This window comes from Panonychus citri, unplaced genomic scaffold (genome assembly GCF_014898815.1).
Source record: "Panonychus citri isolate SS breed McGregor unplaced genomic scaffold, ASM1489881v1 Contig00040, whole genome shotgun sequence".
Lineage (NCBI taxonomy): Eukaryota > Metazoa > Arthropoda > Arachnida > Trombidiformes > Tetranychidae > Panonychus > Panonychus citri.
In genome coordinates, this window is record NW_026515445.1 from 1,680,193 (window position 1) to 1,703,358 (window position 23,166).

The window sequence follows — 23,166 nt, forward strand, 5'->3', positions numbered from 1 at the left end:
CATACGAGTCTTTATTCCCTCCTGCCCCATACTCATTTCCATCTTCCTCTTCATTTCATATTTTATCTGCATCTTCTCATCATTTTCGTCTTTTCTCACAAATTGACTTGCAATTTTTCAGATAATCCTGACCATCACTTCTCTCAGTCGATTCTATATTAGTTATTTTTACTTGGTTTGCTTTTTCTACGACGAGAAGATGAGGACGATGAAGAAGATGAAAAAACTGCACACATTTTGTCACCATCTTCGACATAAGGTTCTCCATTTGCATCTGATCCAATCTCGTTATAATCAGAGTTATTGCAACTCTCTCTGTTTCTTGTTTTTGCACTTGTACTCTCGTCTGACTGAGACCGAGGCCGAGGCCTTTCATCAGATTGCTTCCCTCTGGTCTCGCCATTTCGTGGCGACCCTCGTTATCACGAGCACTATTGTTTTATCACTTTGCTTCTTGTCAATTTCCTCTTCCGATTGCACTTGCTTCTAAACTTGAGTTGCTGAGAAGACGAACAGCAGCTTTCTTTAGAAATGATGCTGCCGATATCGACTTTTCTTTGCGAACTCTTTTCAAAGTTCTCGCCACTTCCATCGCTATGGAATCGAATGATATGATGTCGAAGATTTCTTTTCTCACTGAAACCTCGACCAAACCCTACATATGCACGGTTTATACCCTGTGTGAACTCTTTCATGGCGATGAACTGAAAATATACGATCAAATGTTTTCTCACAATAACGACACTTGAACTGACCAGGGGCTGTTTCTTCAATATCCCCGATAGGTTCTCGAATTTTTCCTCCACCTCCTCCTACTACTTCACCAACATTTAAAAAACCACTTCCATTTCCATTGATACTGCCTGAAGAAGATGACGACGAAACAGAGCCGGAACCTGTCCCAAGTCCTGATGTCGATGCAGGTCCTGAAGTGGTCGTCGTTGTCATGGTGGATATTCCTGACACCATTGATGCAATACTTTGAAAATGTTGATGTAACTGTTTGTTTTTCTCACTCTGAGATTGATGTTGAGATGAGATGCCCGCAGCAAATGCTGCGGCTGCCGCTGCTGCTGATGTTAATTGTGATGCGGTTGGCGGTGGAAATGATAGTCCAACCGATGGCGGCATTAGAGACAATGTAAAAAGCTTAGTGGGTTCATCGGTAATATTATTGATATTATTATTTGAATCAGCAAACAATGACTCAACTTTTAAATCAATTGGCTCATCCATCACCATTGAGGAGACTCTCTCGCGACTATTGGTATTGTTACTATGATTATTATTATCATGAGCATTACAATTATTTATGTTATTTTCATTATCAAAGTTTATGCAATTATGCTTGATAATGTTATCATTATTATTATTGTCGTGGTTAAGGTTGTTGTTGTTGTTGTTGTTGTTAGCATCACAAATTTCTGACTTGTGTTTACGTTTCAGACACAAATTCAACCCTTGACCAACATCTTCTCGTCCATTGATTTCTTCCTCTGATTCTATTTTTATTTTAGCTCTTTTCGTTTCGTCACCTCCTTTGGATATTAATTGTTGATCCCCACTCAAGTAGGGATTCATGAAAACTAAATTAGGTTGTAGAAATGAAGGCATAACCAATGCACGTGATTGTTGTTGTTGTTGCTGTTTTTGTTGTTTTTGTTGGTGGTAATGTTGATGTTGATGTTGGGGGTGTTGGTGTTGGTGTTGGTGTTGCAAGAGTTGCTCTCTTTGATGCTGTTGATTACTGTGAGAATGATGAGAATCTTGTGGTAATTGTAGATGAGATTTGCACTTGTTTGAACTTGGATTTATACTATTGATAGACTGATCCATCACTTTATGCAATTGTTCGTGTAACTGTAATTCACTTTTCCATTTAAATGTTGCGCCACATTTATCACAAGTTAAATTTAAATTGTTTGAATGCATTGACTGAATATGAATACTGACAGGTTCGAGGCTGGGAAAAGCGAAACCACATAAACAACATTTATACAATGAATACAATTGCTCATTCGTTGGATGAACACCTTCGAGAATGGATATCAATACCTTTTCTGATTTAATTTGTAAATTTCGGAGATAGGATATCGCCTTGTAAACCGAAATCAATCAAAGACATTTGAGATGAATTCATTAGTTTCTCTTTGTTGGTCGAAGATATTGGTGTTGAAGATGTGGATGATGAAGATGATGATGATGATAGTGCCAGTGATGATACAAGAGGTGAGGGTGAAGGTGGTGTTGTAGTTGTTAATAGTGATGATGTTAATGTGGATGATGCAAGTGATGATGACACTGTGGATGAAGGTAGTATTGGTGGTGGTACAATTGGTACAGTGTTGTTGTTTGACTTGGATGATGATTGAGATGAATTTGATGATGCAGATGGATAGGAACTCAAAGCGATAGGAAATTTCAGTCCATTCAAGATACTTGGTTCAAGAAGACCAAGGCCAACAGGACCAGAGGATAAGTTCAAACCTGTCAATTGTAGTGGATTAGTAGATAAATGATGACGCAGATCACTGGAAATCTCATTGACAACTAGACGATCATCACAACTATTAGCCTTTCCACTCGTGGAAGAGGTTGTATTGTTGTTAGAGGGAACATTGTTATGGTTATTAACGATCAAATCGTGCGGTGATGATAAACCACCTTGCAGTTGCGAAACTAGTCTTCGGCCATCAACGTTACTTGTACCAAATAAACTTGCCTTATCATCGGGCACTTCTCGTTTAATCTTACAGCTTTTCGATTCAAAGATTTCAAGTTAAATTGTTCATTTTACCAGATCCAATATTGTTGTTACCACTGCCGCCAGCACCTCCACTGAGGCTCCATTCTCTGCACCATGTTGACTTTTATATGAAAGTCCAAAGTGTGATCATATTTGAAACCTTTACCACAAGCAAAACAAACATATGGATGTTGGGTGATATGTCTCATTAGATGTGCTTTAAGATCTACTTGTTGGAATGTTTTATGACAATCAGGACAAGGAAAGCGCTTACCGTTGCGCCACATTTATCACAATTCAAAAACAAGATTGTTGCATTGGTTGAGCAACTGAACATAGGAAGGTGGTCCGATTGTCAAATATAATAACTATAAACACTATTCACAGTCGATGGACTGTCAGGTATTGATCACCAAATAAGAGAAAATTCATCAGTTTGTGACTCTTGGAAAGAGAGAGCTCAATTGCTGATGTTAGAAACATCAACAGTAAATAAGATTAGAGTAATAGGAAATTCATTGCAGATAACAAACACATTGAGAGAGTCGGGGCGGAACCAATGGTTTATTTTAATGTTTAAAACATTCAACAAAACAAAGTCACAAGTGTATCAATGATTCCAACATATTTAATGATGATGATAATGATGATGTTATCCGTTGATAAATTGAAAACAGTTATATACACAAAATGATCTCAGAAGAAACAAAACTCAATAAGTGAACAAATAAATTACAATGAAAATGAAAACAAGTGAAATCAAATGAAAGAGAAAACAAGAAACTAAATCCAAAATCCACAAGGTGCATGAGCACAGAATTTTTTTTCTTTTCTAAATTCACAATAGATGTCACTTTTTTTTCTTTTTCTTTTTCTTTTCCACTTTCGTTCTGTTTTTTTCTTCTCTCAATATTGTTCTTCGTCTCTGGTTCATTAACGAAAATCTAAAATTAAAATGAGGAAAAAACGTTTAGTTTTTACTATTTAACCAAAGTGGAAAAGAGAACGAAAAATTAATTCTATTCAGAAATCGTAAATGTTTCCTTTCACCTGATTAGTCTCAGACCATCTTGTGATAAATTGTTGATCGCTGATCGACTTTCGATTATCTTGAACACGAGGCCAGCAGAAAGTTTTGCTTGAGCGTAAAGCATTTGGGTTAATTTCTTAATTCATTTACGAAGTCACATTGGTTTTGTTGGACAAGAACCTGTACTTTTCAGTGGTACCATCGCTTACAATATAACCTACTTTCTAGAATATCATATCTCTCAAAGTGAGATCGAAGATGCTGCCAAACAGGCAAAGATTCATGATTTCATTCGTGATCTACCCCAAAAGTACGAGACTGTTGTCGGAGAAAGGGGAATGCTCTTGAGCGGAGGTCAAAAGCAAAGAATTGCAATCGCTCGAGCCTTGATTCGTAAGCCAAACATTTTACTTTTAGATGGAGCGACTTCCGCATTGATTCCGTGACCACATTAGTTAATTGCGATTATTCACAAACAAATTGTTGTCTTTCAATTAGTCACAGATGAAATCCTTTCTTCTTTATCAATATCGAGAGAAACATATCTTGGCTATACTTCCGAATACGGTGCATTCATAAAGCTAACATATGAAGTCTAGATGTATCCAAGAAGATTGGATTTTTCAAAAAAGCGTTTTTTTATCGAATCTCTTATGCACAAGTTTGCATGAAACTAGCTATTGTTAATGGCACACGTATCCAAAAATGCTTTGAGAGAGCACCTAGAAGAAAGCACTCGCAGGAGCACTTACATTAAAGAAGCGTCTTGAAAACAATCCTTGAGTGAGCTCTTTATGGTAACGTTCCGAAACCAAAAAGTTATTTTATTGGTTTGCTTTTGTGCATATTCGATATGCTTTACATAGTTAAGGTAAGATAAGTTTCCGGGCCAAAGTACTTATACATGCATGTGTTCCCGTCTGACGGGCTGACGGGGGGCATATAGAGTTAGTTTTATATGTTGCTGCGAGATTGACTTTCAATCCAGCCGTGCGATACCAGGTCTAACTGTGTTAAAAGCAGTTAGACCTGGTGGGATGTGTAATGTCACATCTACGGTGGAAGCTGAAACAGAGCCCTTACATTGTCGATTAAAATGCTGTATACAGCTTACAAATATAGCTTTCCTATCATATAAATCAATAAAAATAAGAATAACAACTTGTAGCCATACCTACATACATATATGCAGAATAAATAGCTGAGCGTTAATGTCGAAAGTGTCATCGGGCTTGAAGGATCTGAAGGCAAAATGTTAAGCTGCATAGGCTAGCTAGGTGCACAGGGAACCTGAAACACGTCACGACTCTTATTGTGGGCTGAAATGCCTTTCCTGGGACAATAGAGTATAAAGAGAGACTAAGGCAGTAGTATTGATATGGTATAATCAAGCAAAGCCATCAGCTGGAGCGACCAAATTGAAGTAGTATGTTCAATCATTTGAGCTGATTGGGGCAAAGCATACTATGGATAGGAGGGAGTGAAAGCGAGCATTGCTTCTGATTCGGAAGAATGCCCCTTACGGGTCAGACGTTCCATACTACTGCCTTATCAACGACATCCCTTATAGACACTCAAGCTCTTGTCACCATAATTTTTTCAAGGATGTCACTGACCAAGGCTTGGATAGAAGACCTAGGGGTTAGTGATGGACCGATCCGAGTAAATGACTCGATCACGATCGATCTTTTTTGAGAAAAAATTGATGGATTACTTTTGTTGAAAGATCGATCATTGCAGACAGAGAAAAAAGAAAGAGAAAAAGTAAGAACAACTCTTTCGCATTTGATGGCGCGAAATTTTGATCGTTTCAAAAATGAATGATAATCAACAGAGAAATTTGATCGAAGATCGATCGATCTTTACAATTTTTTGATTGATCTTTTCGAGCGATCCGAAAGTCGATAATCGTCCATCACTACTAGAGGTAAAAGTGTGTACAAAGTACCAGTGGGTCATGCTGGACCTAGTGTCTTAATCATCTCAAAATTCTTCAATTGATAGGGTTCATGCGAGGACAATCCAGGATAGTGCCTGGGGAGGGTAACAGACTGAGTTTGCCCCTATGATTAGTATATCATGAGAGAAAGCTATTAAAGTCGTGAGTAACGACCGGTGAACAGCTGTATGGCTAGAAAGGTTGTCTAACTTGTGGACTCTACCTCCGCGTACGGGAACACGCAAAGTCGGCCCACCATCCACCCCGCCACTTCGACTAATTAAAGTCATGTTGTGTGACGGCGACTTTATTTCCTATCTAGATGGCCTAATGCCATATAACTATTCCTCAGTGTTCCCGTGTCTAGTTGCTGCGATTTATTTCCCTAGCTTGTGGATCCCACCTGTCTCAACATTGCTATACATTCTCTCAAAGTATGGATTAGATGCGAGCGGAGCTCTTTGTATTTTGTCTGTTTCTCTTAAGTTTATGGTTATTATCGAAAGAGTCATGACGGTTAAAAGGCTAGTACAAACATATCCAAATGAATTAGAATGAGAGACTATGAGGGCTGAGATTCGTTATGAGAGAATGTTTTCATGTGAGATGATGGGATTTAAGAATTACTAAAATAGAATTAAACTAAAATAATTTGAGAGTAAAATGTTAAAAGTTAGTTAAAAGTTAGTTAAAAGTTAGTTAAAATTGTGATTAGTAAATAGCTTAAATGGATTATAATAATGAAGTGTAAGAATTCATGTTCGAATTGTAGTATCTTATTGTGCATGCTCTGTCTTTGTTCTCTTTCTTTGAAGTAAGATTGGAGAAGATTGACTACAGGTTTTGTTAACCGATCATTGAGTATATCACAAGACCTGACTGGAACCACTATGTGGTGTCTTAGACAAACTTCAGTCAAGCCGGATTGTTCGTCCGTTAATGTGGCACATTGTAAGATATGCGCACTTGACGTGGTTGGGTTACCACAGTGGCAATGGCTGAGCGGAAATGTTTTCGGATGGAAACGAGTCAAGTAATGGGGGAAGTTACCATGACCAGTGATCAGCTGTACAGTTTCTGGTGGAATATGTTTATACGCAAGGATTCGATCTTTTACTCTTGGTATGTAACTATATAGCTGTTTGTGACTAAGTTGGTCCCAGTCGTTTTGTATCTGGTCTAATACATATTCGTGTATGGAATTAATTGTTGTACTGTTAAACTCAATGTTGTTTAGCGTGACAGTTTGACCTCTTGAGACTTGATATCTGACTGCTCGTGAAACTATTAGGTATTTTAATGGTAAAACACCCGCGAGAATTGGCAAGTAATCATTTGGTGTGGTTGAAAAGGATCTCGTTAGGAGTAAAAGAGCTGGTCTTTGTGCTGTTTTGAGTTTATTTTGTATTGTTACTTTGTGAATGACTCTGTATAATAAAGATGGACAGTAGCTAATGATTGACTCGTAAACTCCTTTGTAGATCATTCTTAGATGTCTATGGGTCAAACCCCAGTTCTCTTTACTGATTTGTTTTAATAATGTAAATCTTTTATTTGCTTTTGCGCTGATGTAGTTAAGATGAGGAATAAATGTTTGTTTTCTATCTATGAGTACTCCTAAATATTTGATTTCTTGCTTTATTTTTATGTGAAAGTCACCTGATCTAATGTATTTTGAGTAAGGTCCTAAAACCCGCCTTTAAGGTACATTGCTTCTGTCTTATTCGGATTAAAACTGATCTTGTTTACTTGTCCCCAAGATGTGATTTTCTCCAAAGATAACTCAAGTTTCATTAGAAGGTCCTTACGTGTATTCGCTCTTATAATGAGTGACAAATCATCAGCGTAAGCAGACAGAGTACATTCGGGCTGATTGAAGGTCTTCAGTAGCGGATTCAATAGATAGTTCCAGAATTTTGGACCAGAAATTGATCCTGGGGCAACCTCTGTTGATCTTGCGATTTACAGAGATGGTTCCTATGTTGACTGAAGGCTTCGATCATGAAGAAAGGATCTACACAGAGAGAAGAGATTTTGTGGTATATCTAATTGTTTTAATTCTGCGAGAATTGATGCCCACCACGCATGATCAAAAGCTCCACACACGTCAAGGGATACCAACAGAATATGCTGATACTCGGATCCGTGTGCTGATTCCAATACATGGTTGATGCCATCTTCCGTGGACTTAGACTTAGTGAAACCGAATTGTAAGGAGACAATGTGCTTTTTATGTATTCGTACTCTATATATCATTAATCTTTCAAGAGTTTTCCCTATTACGCTAAGTAAACATATTGGTCTGTATGACTTCGGGGATGATGGATCTTTATCGCCACCTTTGAAAAGTAAGATAAGTTTAGAGACTTTGAACGGACGGGGGAAGTAACCTGCCGACAGACAAGCGTTGAAGAGACGATCGAATTGGGAGAAGAGAACACGCGTGCTGGACTTAAATATAGCTGGAAGTACCTGATCGAGACCTGGGGCTTTACCAGATTTTGTTTTGTTTATTGCTTCGATTATTTCATCAGCGGAAAATCTATTCTCTTGTTTGTCATTTTGATGGCTCAGACTGTAGTTGCGGATGATAGAGTGACTCTCATCGTCTTGAGTTGGATCGTCGTTCGGAAAAAGAGTATCTAAAAGAATGTCCAAATTTGACTTAAGGTCAGAACTTTGATTCTGAGCAAAGGATGGAAGCGAGCTAAAATCTACGGAGCGTTGTTTAAGGGATTTGTAAGCTGGTCCCCAAATGTTGTCCCTATGCTTAGCTATGAAGTTTCTAAAGTGCTGCTGTTTGGCCTCGAATATTGCTTTCTTATATACTTTTCTTTGTATTTTATACTTTCTGTGAGCTGTTTTCTCCGGTAACTTGGTGCAAGGATTCTACTAAGTTTCTTCAGGTCATCATTGATCTTTCTTTTCATCATATCTAGTTCATGGTTCCAAAATGACTTAGTTTGACGTTTGAATTGTCTACAATTTTTAATTGTCGCATCTCTTATACCCTCTACCAGCGCTTTTGTGAACTCTTCTATCTGATCTGTGGTATAACAAGATGTGTTATTTAGTTTGAGCTCTAATTCTTGTATTGACTTTTTGAAGGAGACCCAATTAAAATTTGTTAAGTCTATTCTGTAAAATCTGTTGTTAAAATTGTTATTAAAACTAGATGATCTCATATTAAGGTTAAAAGTGATTGCATTATGATCTGATGTCGAGATTGTCTGATTAACAGTCCAGTTTTGGTTGATTGGTTGGTTTATTATGGAGATTAAAACTACTGGCGATAAAGTTCTCAACCTCTATTCCTCGTTCATCTTTCTTTTTATCATACCAGAGTGGAGAGTGAGCATTAGCATCTATTCCTATCAAGACTGGTTTATCTATTCTAGCGATGATTGCTGATAATGTCTCTATGTGTTGGCAGATAGGGTCGCTATACTGGAATTAACTGCTGATGACGTATGAATCGAGTTGTGATATATAACAGATGCTGTGGTGAGAGTGTAATAATGAGTGCGTGACAAGTATATCTAGTGACTGATGAACTAAAATAATGGCTGACGGTTGAATGTGACCTACGACGGATAAATCGAAAGAAATTACCTGAAGTTTCTTATATTCTTATAAGGTTCTTGTAGGATAGCGATATGATATGGTTCTTCGTGCATGTACTGTAAAAACTCTAAGGTAGCGGCTTTCGATCCCTTGAGGTTAAGCTGTATAACCTTCATTTTACTCATAGGCAATTGATTGAATTTGGATCTTAGTGGCTATTTCTCTCATCTGACAACATGTATCTGAGGATTTGTGCTTATCGTCTCTCTTCGAGTTCTTACAGTTAATGCATTTGGGTGTTTTGTCTAAGTTTGGACATTCTTTTACTGAGTGTTTTTCGGAGCAGTGGATGCAGATATCTTCTCTCTTACAGTATTTTGCAATATGGCCGTAGCCCTGACACTTATAGCAACGAACTAATCTAAAGAAGTCTTCGACTTGGCATCTCTGAAAGTCTATGTATACGCATGTTCTCTTCAATAATTCTCTTCTCATAGAGGGAGCTGCTTCAACTATCCAGTTACAAGTGTTGGTATCTCTATTACCAGATGTAAATCTTATCTTAAGCTGTTCATTGAATTTCTCCTCGGTGAGATCACTAAAGTTTTGTTTGTGAAGTGCTTCTGATATCTTGTTTCGGTCAAGGTCTCGAGATACGTTTCTAATGGTCATTAACGGGTTTCGTTTGGCTGGTTTTCTGATTTCGTAATCTGATGCTAAGCTATTATTGGTGCAGATTTTATCTAATGTTTTCTGATCGGAAGTTTTGATAACTAATGATGGACTTTCAAAGGTCATACGGATGCTGTCTATTCGAAGGTTACTATCGATTGGCTTAAGTTGTTCTAAAAACTTCTCTCTAATAACTTTCGCGTCTTTGACGCCTTTTTTCGACTTAATGACTATAGTGTGACATTTATCTCTGATCTCTGTGCGAACTCTACCTCCGCGTACGTGCATAGTCCTGCTTAGTCACCTTTTCGAGTGGAAAAGCTGATACAAGCTCTCATTTTCCTACGGGATTAAACTTTTCACTTGTGCAATTTTAAAGGTGGAACTTCAGCTTTCCTACCTAGTGTGGTAGGGGGGCCCTATTTAACGTTGCACTAGATAAAAATTTTATATGAATTTTCTGTCTTCCTCTGCTTCACCGTTCACTGTTTTCTTGTTTTGAAAGTAACCGAAAGGTCGACTCTCTATCCATTCGTTCAAAAACTCTTCTAACTCTTTCTGGTCGCTATAACTTCGTTGTCTGACCTTACATTTCAAATTTCTAAACAGAAAATATTCGCTTTGGCTTAGATCTGGGCTATAAGGCGGTTGAGGGATAATAGAAAATCCGATCTGTTTTAGTTTTTCTTTTGTTACGGCGGCAGTATGAGGACGAGCGTTGTCCTGTAAATAGTGTATGAGTTTATGCGACAAATATGGCCTTTTTTCCTCAATGGCGATAATTAAACGATCAAGAAGATCACAATAATAATCAGCGGTAATTTTAGCACCAGGGGGTATAAAGTCAACCAATATTATTCTGTTTAAGTCCCAAAAAACGGACAGCATTGTCTTCCGTTTGTTCAAAGTAGGCTTTTCCCGTTCTGGCCTTGGTTCATCCTCAAAGCACCATGCTGATGATCCATGAATTCCAGAATCAGGTTCATACGATATCAAAGTTTCATCTGTAGTTGTGATTCTTTTACGATAATGTCCCCAACTAGTTGAAAAACGGTCAAGGAAAGTTCGTGCGTAGCTTATTCTTGCCTCTTTTTATCTATCTGTAAGCTCTTTTGGTATCCATCTTGCGATCTTTTTTATCATCTTGAGGTCATTCACCAAAATTGACCTAACACTTTCTCGAGGAATCCCCGTTTCACTGGCTATCTGTCGAACTAACATTTTTCGATTTTGTCCAACTAGATTTCGAACTAAGTCCACATTCGTTGGAGAAGTCGTAGTTTTTTTCCGTCCAGAAGAATGGCCTCTGGTCAATGTTGAATCGAAATTATTGATTGTTCTTAACCACCTACTTATTGTTGAGTATCCTGGTGCTTCATCGCCGAAATTTTGGACCAATTGGTCATGAATTACTCGCGGTGATTTACATGAACTATTTAGATAAATAATTAGAGAACGAAACTTTTCATTTTTTGTCGCCATTTTGTGACCTGAACGATTTGATATAAGCTCTAAATGTCTGATCTTCTATTTATATATTAACCTTTACCTAGGCTTTCAAAAGCGCTTATTAGCTTTTTTCAGCTACCTGTGGTTACAGAGATGCTCACTCATTTTCGGTCACCCGATATGTGAATGTACTTGATGAGGTGTATCTCGATGTTCATTTGTCACACCATGGAACAGCTAATGTACCTGTTTAAAGATTTTCACTGGATAAATATTAATTAAAAGTCTTAATCATTATTATTCAAAAACATTTCTTCATTTTCTAATCATGTATTCTCTGTCGTCTATGAAGAAAGCATATTCTTCATCAAGTCCAGAGAAATTGACTGTTCTAAAGTTAGGAATCGCTTGGATTTCATAATCATTTTCTAATAGGTAATTCGATAGTCTAAAGTGATTTCTAATATTAAATTTGTTCACTCTTAGAATAATTTCACACTCTAATCAGTTAACTTTTAACCAGGAATCACTAGTTTGAAAGATCGGAAGGTTAATCGTTTTACCTTCGAAGATGACAAATTTGCTTGTCACGAATAATAAGAAGCTGTTTGGGATGAATATAAAGAACCATCTTGATTGAGCGATTAAAATGGAATCAATGCGGAAGTCGCTCCATCTAAAAGTAAAATGTTTGGCTTACGAATCAAGGCTCGAGCGATTGCAATTCTTTGCTTTTGACCTCCGCTCAAGAGCATTCCCCTTTCTCCGACAACAGTCTCGTACTTTTGGGGTAGATCACGAATGAAATCATGAATCTTTGCCTGTTTGGCAGCATCTTCGATCTCACTTTGAGAGATATGATATTCTAGAAAGTAGGTTATATTGTAAGCGATGGTACCACTGAAAAGTACAGGTTCTTGTCCAACAAAACCAATGTGACTTCGTAAATGAATTAAGAAATTAACCCAAATGCTTTACGCTCAAGCAAAACTTTCTGCTGGCCTCGTGTTCAAGATAATCGAAAGTCGATCAGCGATCAACAATTTATCACAAGATGGTCTGAGACTAATCAGGTGAAAGGAAACATTTACGATTTCTGAATAGAATTAATTTTTCGTTCTCTTTTCCACTTTGGTTAAATAGTAAAAACTAAACGTTTTTTCCTCATTTTAATTTTAGATTTTCGTTAATGAACCAGAGACGAAGAACAATATTGAGAGAAGAAAAAAACAGAACGAAAGTGGAAAAGAAAAAAAAGTGACATCTATTGTGAATTTAGAAAAGAAAAAAATTCTGTGCTCATGCACCTTGTGGATTTTGGATTTAGTTTCTTGTTTTCTCTTTCATTTGATTTCACTTGTTTTCATTTTCATTGTAATTTATTTGTTCACTTATTGAGTTTTGTTTCTTCTGAGATCATTTTGTGTATATAACTGTTTTCAATTTATCAACGGATAACATCATCATTATCATCATTAAATATGTTGGAATCATTGATACACTTGTGACTTTGTTTTGTTGAATGTTTTAAACATTAAAATAAACCATTGGTTCCGCCCCGACTCTCTCAATGTGTTTGTTATCTGCAATGAATTTCCTATTACTCTAATCTTATTTACTGTTGATGTTTCTAACATCAGCAATTGAGCTTCTCTCTTTCCAAGAGTCACAAAATAGATGAATTTTCTCTTATTTGGTGATCAATACCTGACAGTCCATCGACTGTGAATAGTGTTTATAGTTATTATATTTGACAATCGGACCACCTTCCTATGTTCAGTTGCTCAACCAATGCAACAATCTTGTTTTTGAATTGTGATAAATGTGGCGCAACGGTAAGCGCTTTCCTTGTCCTGATTGTCATAAAACATTCGCAACCCAAGTAGATCTTAAAGCACATCTAATGAGACATATCACCCAACATCCATATGTTTGTTTTGCTTGTGGTAAAGGTTTCAAATATGATCACACTTTGGACTTTCATATAAAAAGTCAACATGGTGCAGAGAATGGAGCCTCCAGTGGAGGTGCTGGCGGCAGTGGTAACAACAATATTGGATCTGGTAAAAATGAACAATTTAACTTGAAATCTTTGAATCGAAAAGCTGTAAGATTAAACGAGAAGTGCCCGATGATAAGGCAAGTTTATTTGGTACAAGTAACGTTGATGGCCGAAGACTAGTTTCGCAACTGCAAGGTGGTTTATCATCACCGCACGATTTGATCGTTAATAACCATAACAATGTTCCCTCTAACAACAATACAACCTCTTCCACGAGTGGAAAGGCTAATAGTTGTGATGATCGTCTAGTTGTCAATGAGATTTCCAGTGATCTGCGTCATCATTTATCTACTAATCCACTACAATTGACAGGTTTGAACTTATCCTCTGGTCCTGTTGGCCTTGGTCTTCTTGAACCAAGTATCTTGAATGGACTGAAATTTCCTATCGCTTTGAGTTCCTATCCATCTGCATCATCAAATTCATCTCAATCATCATCCAAGTCAAACAACAACACTGTACCAATTGTACCACCACCAATACTACCTTCATCCACAGTGTCATCATCACTTGCATCATCCACATTAACATCATCACTATTAACAACTACAACACCACCTTCACCCTCACCTCTTGTATCATCACTGGCACTATCATCATCATCATCTTCATCATCCACATCTTCAACACCAATATCTTCGACCAACAAAGAGAAACTAATGAATTCATCTCAAATGTCTTTGATTGATTTCGGTTTACAAGGCGATATCCTATCTCCATGAAATTTACAAATTAAATCAGAAAAGGTATTGATATCCATTCTCGAAGGTGTTCATCCAACGAATGAGCAATTGTATTCATTGTATAAATGTTGTTTATGTGGTTTCGCTTTTCCCAGCCTCGAACCTGTCAGTATTCATATTCAGTCAATGCATTCAAACAATTTAAATTTAACTTGTGATAAATGTGGCGCAACATTTAAATGGAAAAGTGAATTACAGTTACACGAACAATTGCATAAAGTGATGGATCAGTCTATCAATAGTATAAATCCAAGTTCAAACAAGTGCAAATCTCATCTACAATTACCACAAGATTCTCATCATTCTCACAGTAATCAACAGCATCAAAGAGAGCAACTCTTGCAACACCAACACCAACACCAACACCCCCAACATCAACATCAACATTACCACCAACAAAAACAACAAAAACAGCAACAACAACAACAATCACGTGCATTGGTTATGCCTTCATTTCTACAACCTAATTTAGTTTTCATGAATCCCTACTTGAGTGGGGATCAACAATTAATATCAAAGGAGGTGACGAAACGAAAAGAGCTAAAATAAAAATAGAATCAGAGGAAGAAATCAATGGACGAGAAGATGTTGGTCAAGGGTTGAATTTGTGTCTGAAACGTAAACACAAGTCAGAAATTTGTGATGCTAACAACAACAACAACAACAACAACCTTAACCACGACAATAATAATAATGATAACATTATCAAGCATAATTGCATAAACTTTGATAATGAAAATAACATAAATAATTGTAATGCTCATGATAATAATAATCATAGTAACAATACCAATAGTCGCGAGAGTCTCCTCAATGGTGATGGATGAGCCAATTGATTTAAAAGTTGAGTCATTGTTTGCTGATTCAAATAATAATATCAATAATATTACACCGATGAACCCACTAAGCTTTTTACATTCGTCTCTAATGCCGCCATCGGTTGGACTATCATTTCCACCGCCAACCGCATCACAATTAACATCAGCAGCAGCGGCAGCCGCAGCATTTGCTGCGGGCATCTCATCTCAACATCAATCTCAGAGTGAGAAAAACAAACAGTTACATCAACATTTTCAAAGTATTGCATCAATGGTGTCAGGAATATCCACCATGACAACGACGACCACTTCAGGACCTGCATCGACATCAGGACTTGGGACAGGTTCCGGCTCTGTTTCGTCGTCATCTTCTTCAGGCAGTATCAATGGAAATGGAAGTGGTTTTTTAAATGTTGGTGAAGTAGTAGGAGGAGGTGGAGGAAAAATTCGAGAACCTATCGGGGATATTGAAGAAACAGCCCCTGGTCAGTTCAAGTGTCGTTATTGTGAGAAAACATTTGATCGTATATTTTCAGTTCATCGCCATGAAAGAGTTCACAGGGTATAAACCGTGCATATGTAGGGTTTGTGGTCGAGGTTTCAGTGAGAAAAGAAACCTTCGACATCATATCATTCGATTCCATAGCGATGGAAGTGGCCGAGAACTTTTGAAAAGAGTTCGCAAAGAAAAGTCGATATCGGCCGCATCATTTCTAAAGAAAGCTGCTGTTCGTCTTCTCAGCAACTCAAGTTTAGAAGCGAGTGCAATCGGGGAAGAGGAAATTGACAAGAAGCAAAGTGATAAAAACAATAGTGCTCGTGATAACGAGGGTCGCCACGAAATGACCGAGACCAGAGAGGAGAAGCAATCTGATGAAAGGCCTCGGTCTCGGTCAGACGAGAGTACAAGTGCAAAAACAAGAAACAGAGAGAGTTGCAATAACTCTGATTATAACGAGATTGGATCAGATGCAAATGGAGAACCTTATGTCGAAGATGGTGACAAAATGTGTGCAGTTTTTTCATCTTCTTCATCGTCCTCATCTTCTCGTCGTAGAAAAAGCAAACCAAGTAAAAAAATAACTAATATAGAATCGACTGAGAGAAGTGATGAGGAGTCCGAATTATCTGAAAACATTGCAAGTCAATTTGTGAGAAAAGACGAAAATGATGAGAAGATGCAGATAAAATATGAAAATGAAGAGGAAGATGGAAATGAGTATGGGGCAGGGAGGGGAATAAAGACTCGTATGGAATAGACGACGAAGAGGAGGACGAAGAGGAAGAAGAAGAGGAAGAGGAAACCCGAGATAATGCGATGGTTGCTGATTATTGTGGTCAGGGTGATGATTCCAATGAACAGGGAGACACCGATGGTCGTGTCTGTACGGAAAGGAGAGGGACAACAGGACGGAAGATGAGAGAGTCAAGGATTGTGCTGATGAGACCAACAGTAACTGTAATAACAATGATCTCAATGGTTCTTTAGATGGAAATAAATGTTCCAAAGAAGGTAAATTGAGATCACATGGAGCTTTTCTCGAATTACAGTCCAAGGTAATTATGATTGTGTGTTGACCACGATGTCCATCGTTTTAATTTTGATCTGTTTGATCTGTTTGATTTCTTAAGACTTGCACTGGTTGACAAAGTATTAAAACGGAGTAAACAAAGTAAACCAATGATTGGACCCGATGGTAGATATTTATATCCATGTGATCACTGCCAAAAGACATTTTGTTCATCCTCTGATCTCAATCGACACATTGGATTCCATGAGAGTAAGGGTAATCTTGATGAATTACTTTTATACATACAATCTTCATTTCGTTTTTGATAATTTTTTTGTTCAATATCTTATTTCTTTATTTACTCATTAGATATTCGTCCATTTAAATGTGAATTCTGTGATTACCAAAGTCGCACAAACAGTCAACTTAAAGTTCATGTTATGAGACATGCTGGTGAGTTTTCAACTAAATTTCGTGATTAACTTGATTTAATGATGATAATTCCAATTTCAAACATCTCTTTCACTCTCTTATTTGCTCTCATTCTCTCTCAGATTTTTTCTGCTTTTCGCTTTATTTTGCTCACTTTAGACTATCATTAAATTTGTTGAATTATCAATGATCCATCGTATTAGGCATATTATTTCTCTTTCTTTCTGTAGGTTTTATTATTTTTAGATCGAATTGACTTCATTTACCTTTGGTCATTAGACCTTCTTTTATTTCTGGACAGTTTTACACATGAGCTGGACACTACCCACCATTTTGTTGAAAAATATCTTTTCCCAAAAATATTAGTTCCTCTTTTGTTCAGTTTTTCATTTCTCTTCCATCTACTTCTTCAATCGATTGATGTTAATCCAATGTCATCAGAAACTTACTTTGTATTTTATTTGGGTCAATCTCCATGCGTGAAACTGATTTCATCATGATCTTCATATAATTTTAGACTTGTTTTTCCTTCTATTCTTTCATCTTTCTGTTTTCAATCATCCTCTTTTCTCTTCATGTCCACCTCGTTCTCATTTTACACCAATCAAGTTCTTAACGTACATATCCATAACTCTAATTCTTATTGGCATGTTCTCCATGATACTTGTCGTGTTACTCTTATTATCTTTTGTCATTTTTATTCACTGATGAAATTAAACCGATATTCTTTTGTTTTACTTTCCGTCATTAACTAATGCACTTACACGAATCACGATGATTAAAAATTCACTTGATAATTCCACTGGTTAATTGAATACACTTGACTTTGCTTAATTACAATAATAGTTGCGATTACTATTTGGAATAAAATTGCAAAATAATGAAGAGAGGAGAAAATAGTTTTCAATATATTAAATGAATCGAGTGTTTGGTTAAGCTTTGTTTCTAATAATATTAATTCCTTTCGTTTTGTAACTGTATATTTAAAGATAAATTTATTCATTAAACTAATCAACCAAATCATCAATGTAATAGTTAAATATTTCAAGAAATTAGATAACCACTTGATATCGTTAATTGGATTTTCTTTGTTCTTTTCTAATAATTAGTATTAATTATTTCATCATTTAACTTCATTAAATTATTCTATGTCATACTTACATAAATAATAATGATTCACGTTAATGATCAGCAGAAATGACGACAATACAATTTGAAACATCTACTTAATACTTTATGCATCGATTATCAATATTAATACTTCTACGCTTTGATCTTTTATTGGTCAATTTTAAATATCATCGATTTGCTTGTAAATTATTCAATCACTTCTTCGTTACTCTCAATCTATTGAACAGTTGAAACACCAAAAGACTTCATGATTATTATTCATCTATTGTCACCCTGTTTCCATTGCTTACTCATTGTTAGCAAGTATTTACGGGAATTTAATTTAATAATAAATTATTATTGAATCAATTTATTGTTATCCATTTATAAGTTATTACCAAAATGTATAATTATATCAGTTCCTATTTATTTTTTTAACTTTATTTCGAGAGATTATTAGTGGTAAAAGCTTTGATTCGATTGAGCGAAGTTCATTTTGATCTTATAGACTTTATAATCAATCAGATTGACATTTTTTATGCATCTCTTTAGTTTCGAATATATAAACTTGATTGTAATATATTGAGTTGATTGAATTGAATTATCTGATTACATTGTAAACATTAGTTACATGGATCAGTGAGTAAAACTTGTTCATCTGTTGATCGATTTTGTTATTAAGCTCAATTGTTGGACACTTTCTTAATTTTGTTACCTTGACGATTAACTAATTATGTCTATATTTTTGTTGTTTAATCTTTCACAGGAATCAAACAATATCTATGTCATACCTGCAACTATAATGGAGTAACCCAATCTGATCTGAATCGTCATCGGAAAACTCAATCACACAAATCAAGAGTGGAACATTTGTTCAATATGTTCATTGGGATTTTCCACAGCGACATTACTTGAAGATCACATATTCAAGTTCCACGACAACAACAATAACAACAGCGAAAGCCATGGAAATAATGACAAACGAGGACTATCAGCAAGTCCAAAAGAATCCAAAAATGGATCGTGTTTATCATCTTCACCACTCAAACAACTTTATCCGTCTCGATAAAGATGGACCAACTGCATCGACATCGACATCGACATCGACAATGTCAATGTCATCAGCATCTTCACCAAGAAAAGCATCCAAAACAACAACTCCACCACCTGCAATGTCCGAACCCATGAAAACCGAAAAAGTCAATGAGATGGACAAGAACAACAATAATATCGACATGAATCACAATAATGTTCTAGGGCTTAATGCAAATAGATTTTCAGTTAATAACTTGTTGTAAGTGTTTGCCCGGAAGCAAAAGAACGAGATTATCTGACTGCGAACATTCTTTTGGTCAATCACCTGACTTGACAAACCTCCTCGATTGATGAGCATTTCATTGATTGCTCTTACCTGTTGATTGCTACCAGAGCATTTTATTAGTATTATTACCCGGTCTTCCTGTTTGATTGAATTCCCAAGTTTCAATTTTCCTGATCATCTCATCAATGTTATCACTTGTAATTCGAGGTGAAAGTAGTTGAATCTTTGTTAAATATTTCACAATTTTCTAGATACAATGTAATGTAGACTGAGCGAGCTTAGTGCTGAGCTACACTGAGAGTAGACTGGAATTGGCTCTGACAAGATTGAGCCAAGTTGCTTCATCTTTCGGATGTTTCCACAATCAAGCAAAATTATGATGATTCGAAACCAATGGCAATTGCATTCCACCAAATCAATTATTTCCAATAACTTAACGAAATGTGAACACAAAATGTGTATTCCTTGTATTCCTTGTATAACTTATTATCTCTTCTTTCATTTGATTGTTTCCACTTTTAAACCTTAACCATTTCCATTTCCATTTCCTTTTCTCGTTTCTATTTTTTTATGAAGGTACAATTTGCCCTAGACTATGTTCCTCATCTGTGAACATGGTGAATCTTGGTCATGATCCAATTAATTGCAATATTTATCGACACCATCAACACCCATTGAAACAGTTAACTGGAAAGTTATCAATGAACAAGAAATCAAATGAAATTAATACGAGCTTATGCCTTAAAATACTTGGTTGCTTTATGGCTTAAATTGATAACTTTTTTCTGTGATTGTACAAATTAAATCATTTATTAAACATTAAACTGTTGCAAAAATCAAATCGAGAAGTTGATCTTTCTTGTTTAATCAAACTGAGAAATTGGCGGAACCTAAAGAAAAAAGAAAAGATCTTCGGAATATCATGAAAACCAAGTTGTCCCATCGATCTGATCGGAGCTGTTCAACTCTACAAAAGTTTATCCAAAGAAGTCGAACCGTTCGAAATGTCCAACTTTCAGAAAGAACAAAATTGTCGAAGTTCTAAAGACTTGATGTGAAATCGCAACGAAAATGATTTTGTCTGGGAGAACATCAGACAATTGATTGTCCTTTGTGCTAATCGAGTGATTTGATTGATGCTCGTCTATTGAACTGATTGGTCAATAGAAAATCGGTTAATTTTAATCCGAAATGATTAGTAATTAATTCAAGTGAGTCTTGAGTCTGCACACTCGCAGTTGTTTCCCCACCAATGAAATCAATAAGAATTGTCCACGCCCATTAATGGCTACGTTTCCTGTTCCCTTACATCAATTGAGTCAATTGTTTACAATTATTCCAGTGGTTAGTTAGTCTTTGGTTCTCGTCCTTGATCGTCGTCCCCACTTTGTCCTCTGTTTGTGTCTCTTTCTCCTTGTCACCAATCGTAATCAATGGATCCTGATAATCCAGTCGCAGTCGATCAACTCACATGTATTGTTAGTCTTTCCGACGAAAAACCGCCTTTGCAACCAGATCTTAATTATTCAGCAAATGCGCTTGAAATGAAAGAATCTTTGACGTATTTCGAATACTGCAGACTCAAATTCGACGAGGATTTCGGCTATGCCAGTCCGAATCACGTCACTTATCAGGATGTCACAACCAATGTCTCTGAAAACGGACTAGAACCCAAAGAGAAACCTCGGTACAGAATCAGTACAGCCAATGAAGATTTTCAACTCTGTCCAAGTTATCCTCGTTTTTTAATCGTTCCCGCTGAGATAAGTGACGACGAACTCAAGATTGTGGCCAATTTCCGCTATCAATATCGACTGCCTGTCATCACTTGGAGATATTACAAAAACGGATGTGTTATTGCGAGAAGTAGTCAACCTTATGTAGGCCTATGGGGTTCACGCTCTGATACCGATGAGAAACTTATTCACCTGATTGCCACTAGTTCAATGGTTCTGAGTAGAGCGAAACACAAACCCACGCCCATTGAGCAAGATGAAAAATCAGATGAACAAGTCAACCAAGTAATCAAACAAGAGACTAATGAAGACAAAAATGAATCCAATCTATCAAAGAATGAGATTGACCCTATACAAAAACACATGATGGTTGTTGATTGTCGGTCTTACACTGTGGCCATGGTCAATCGAGCCAAAGGGGGTGGTTGTGAGTGCACCGAATATTATCCCTATTGTGACATTCAATTCATGGGACTAGCAAATATCCACAGTATTAGAAAAAGCTTTGACTCTTTACGTTATCTTCAAAATTGTGATATGTATTCAGACGCGTGAGTTGACACCAATTATTTGTCTCGTCTCAGTATTAATCTTATTGAATAATTTGTCTTTCAGTTGGGAGAGTCTCGTGAGTAGCTCCAAGTGGCTTCATTACATTTCTTGTCTACTTAAATCAGCTGTCACCATTTCAGAAGCCATTGAAGATGACCGTTCATGTTTGGTCCATTGTTCAGATGGATGGGATCGGACACCTCAACTTGTGTCTCTCGTTCAACTCATGCTTGATCCTTATTATCGTACTTATGATGGTTTCAGAGTTTTGGTTGAAAAAGAATGGATCGAGTTTGGCCACAAGTTCGCCGACAGGCACGGGGTCATGCCAGAAGACGATAATTCTTATGAAAAATGTCCAATCTTCCAACAGTGGCTTGACTGTGTTTACCAAATAGTTCTCCAACATAGTGAAGCATTTGAATTCAATGTTGTTTATCTCGTAAGTCTTTTGTTTTACCTACAAGCATATTCTCTGATTTCTATTCTCTCTCTCTCTCTCTAGCAATCGATATTGTATCATTCATACTCATCTCTTTTTGGAACCTTCATCGGTAACAGTTTAAACCATAAGACACAAAAAAACATTTTTACACAAACTTCTAGTCTCTGGCCTTTCCTCGAAAATGAGAAGCATTGTTACATCAACGATAACTACGTACCAAAAACCGGAAACAACAATGTAAGTATTTGAGGTGATGGCGTAAATGTTTTGTTTGATGACATTTTCTATTCAATTGTCTACATTTTGTTTATTTTTAGATTGTGACTCCCTCATCAGAGGTGGAAGATTTGCGGCTTTGGGTCGAAGTCTATCGTCCATCGAGCAATGATATGATCAGTCTTAGCGACATTCAATCATCCAAAATATAATTTTTCATCCAATTTTAATCATTTGAAATCGACGAGCAAATTAATGGCTGAATGGATTGGCTGCAAATGCCTTGATATCATTTTCGTTAATCGTTAATATTTTTCCATGGGATCTTCAACAGATGAGCTTTGGATTACCAAGAGTCTCCTGGAAACGAAATTTCTTTCATTTCTGTTGTCCGGGAAGGGTCAAATTTCTGTTAAATGTTCTCACGCAATTGAGACCAGTTGATCTTCTCTTATTTATCAAGCTTTTGGTTAATCATTGATGTCCATCAATTAGTCAACTTTATCTAACTCTATTCACTTAACCTTTTATTTTCACACTCACATAAACTCTTCGTTATCACATAATCATTGAACTTTTTTCTCTACCTTCCCTTTGACTGTGATTTTTGTATAAACTTATCGTAGATGCAAACCTTAAATTGAGTTTTTAATTCGAATCATCATTTGTTATCTGGAGCAATTGTCTCTTGAACTCTCACCTTTTTATCATATTCAACCTTCCATTCCTATGTAACCTGTTTCATAAGCTTTAGTTGGTTTGTTATATTTTATGCTTCCACTAAGAAATAAATTGATCATGAAAAGATTTGAATACAATG

The 23,166-nt window shown here is 36.5% G+C and overlaps 2 protein-coding genes and 2 pseudogenes across 4 annotated transcripts; 3 read left to right on the top strand and 1 right to left on the bottom strand.

Annotated features, from left to right (window-relative positions):
- Positions 1-146: 146 nt before the first annotated feature.
- On the bottom strand, positions 147-10,239 carry LOC128397912 (uncharacterized; annotated as a pseudogene).
- Positions 10,240-12,686: 2,447 nt separating this feature from the next.
- Positions 12,687-16,411, top strand: LOC128397786 (putative uncharacterized protein DDB_G0277255; annotated as a pseudogene).
- An 84-nt stretch (positions 16,412-16,495) lies between these two features.
- LOC128397785 (zinc finger protein 75A-like) lies at positions 16,496-19,115 on the top strand. 3 transcript variants are annotated; one of them, XM_053358538.1, is made up of 4 exons: positions 16,496-16,580; positions 16,656-16,810; positions 16,904-16,987; positions 18,843-19,115. In XM_053358538.1, exons 1-4 carry the CDS (start codon positions 16,552-16,554, stop codon positions 18,989-18,991), a joined length of 417 nt encoding a protein of 138 aa, XP_053214513.1. In that variant the 5' UTR covers positions 16,496-16,551; the 3' UTR covers positions 18,992-19,115. The 3 variants fall into 3 exon arrangements, with proteins under 3 accessions (XP_053214513.1, XP_053214514.1, XP_053214515.1); XM_053358539.1 differs by having other exon boundaries at positions 16,656-16,804; XM_053358540.1 differs by having other exon boundaries at positions 16,508-16,536.
- Positions 19,116-20,675: 1,560 nt separating this feature from the next.
- LOC128397992 (myotubularin-related protein 4-like) lies at positions 20,676-23,164 on the top strand. Its single transcript, XM_053358794.1, has 4 exons — positions 20,676-21,684; positions 21,749-22,127; positions 22,191-22,367; positions 22,448-23,164. The coding sequence occupies exons 1-4, from the start codon at positions 20,831-20,833 to the stop codon at positions 22,556-22,558; spliced, it is 1,521 nt and encodes a 506-aa protein (XP_053214769.1). The 5' UTR covers positions 20,676-20,830; the 3' UTR covers positions 22,559-23,164.
- The last annotated feature ends 2 nt before the right edge of the window (positions 23,165-23,166 follow it).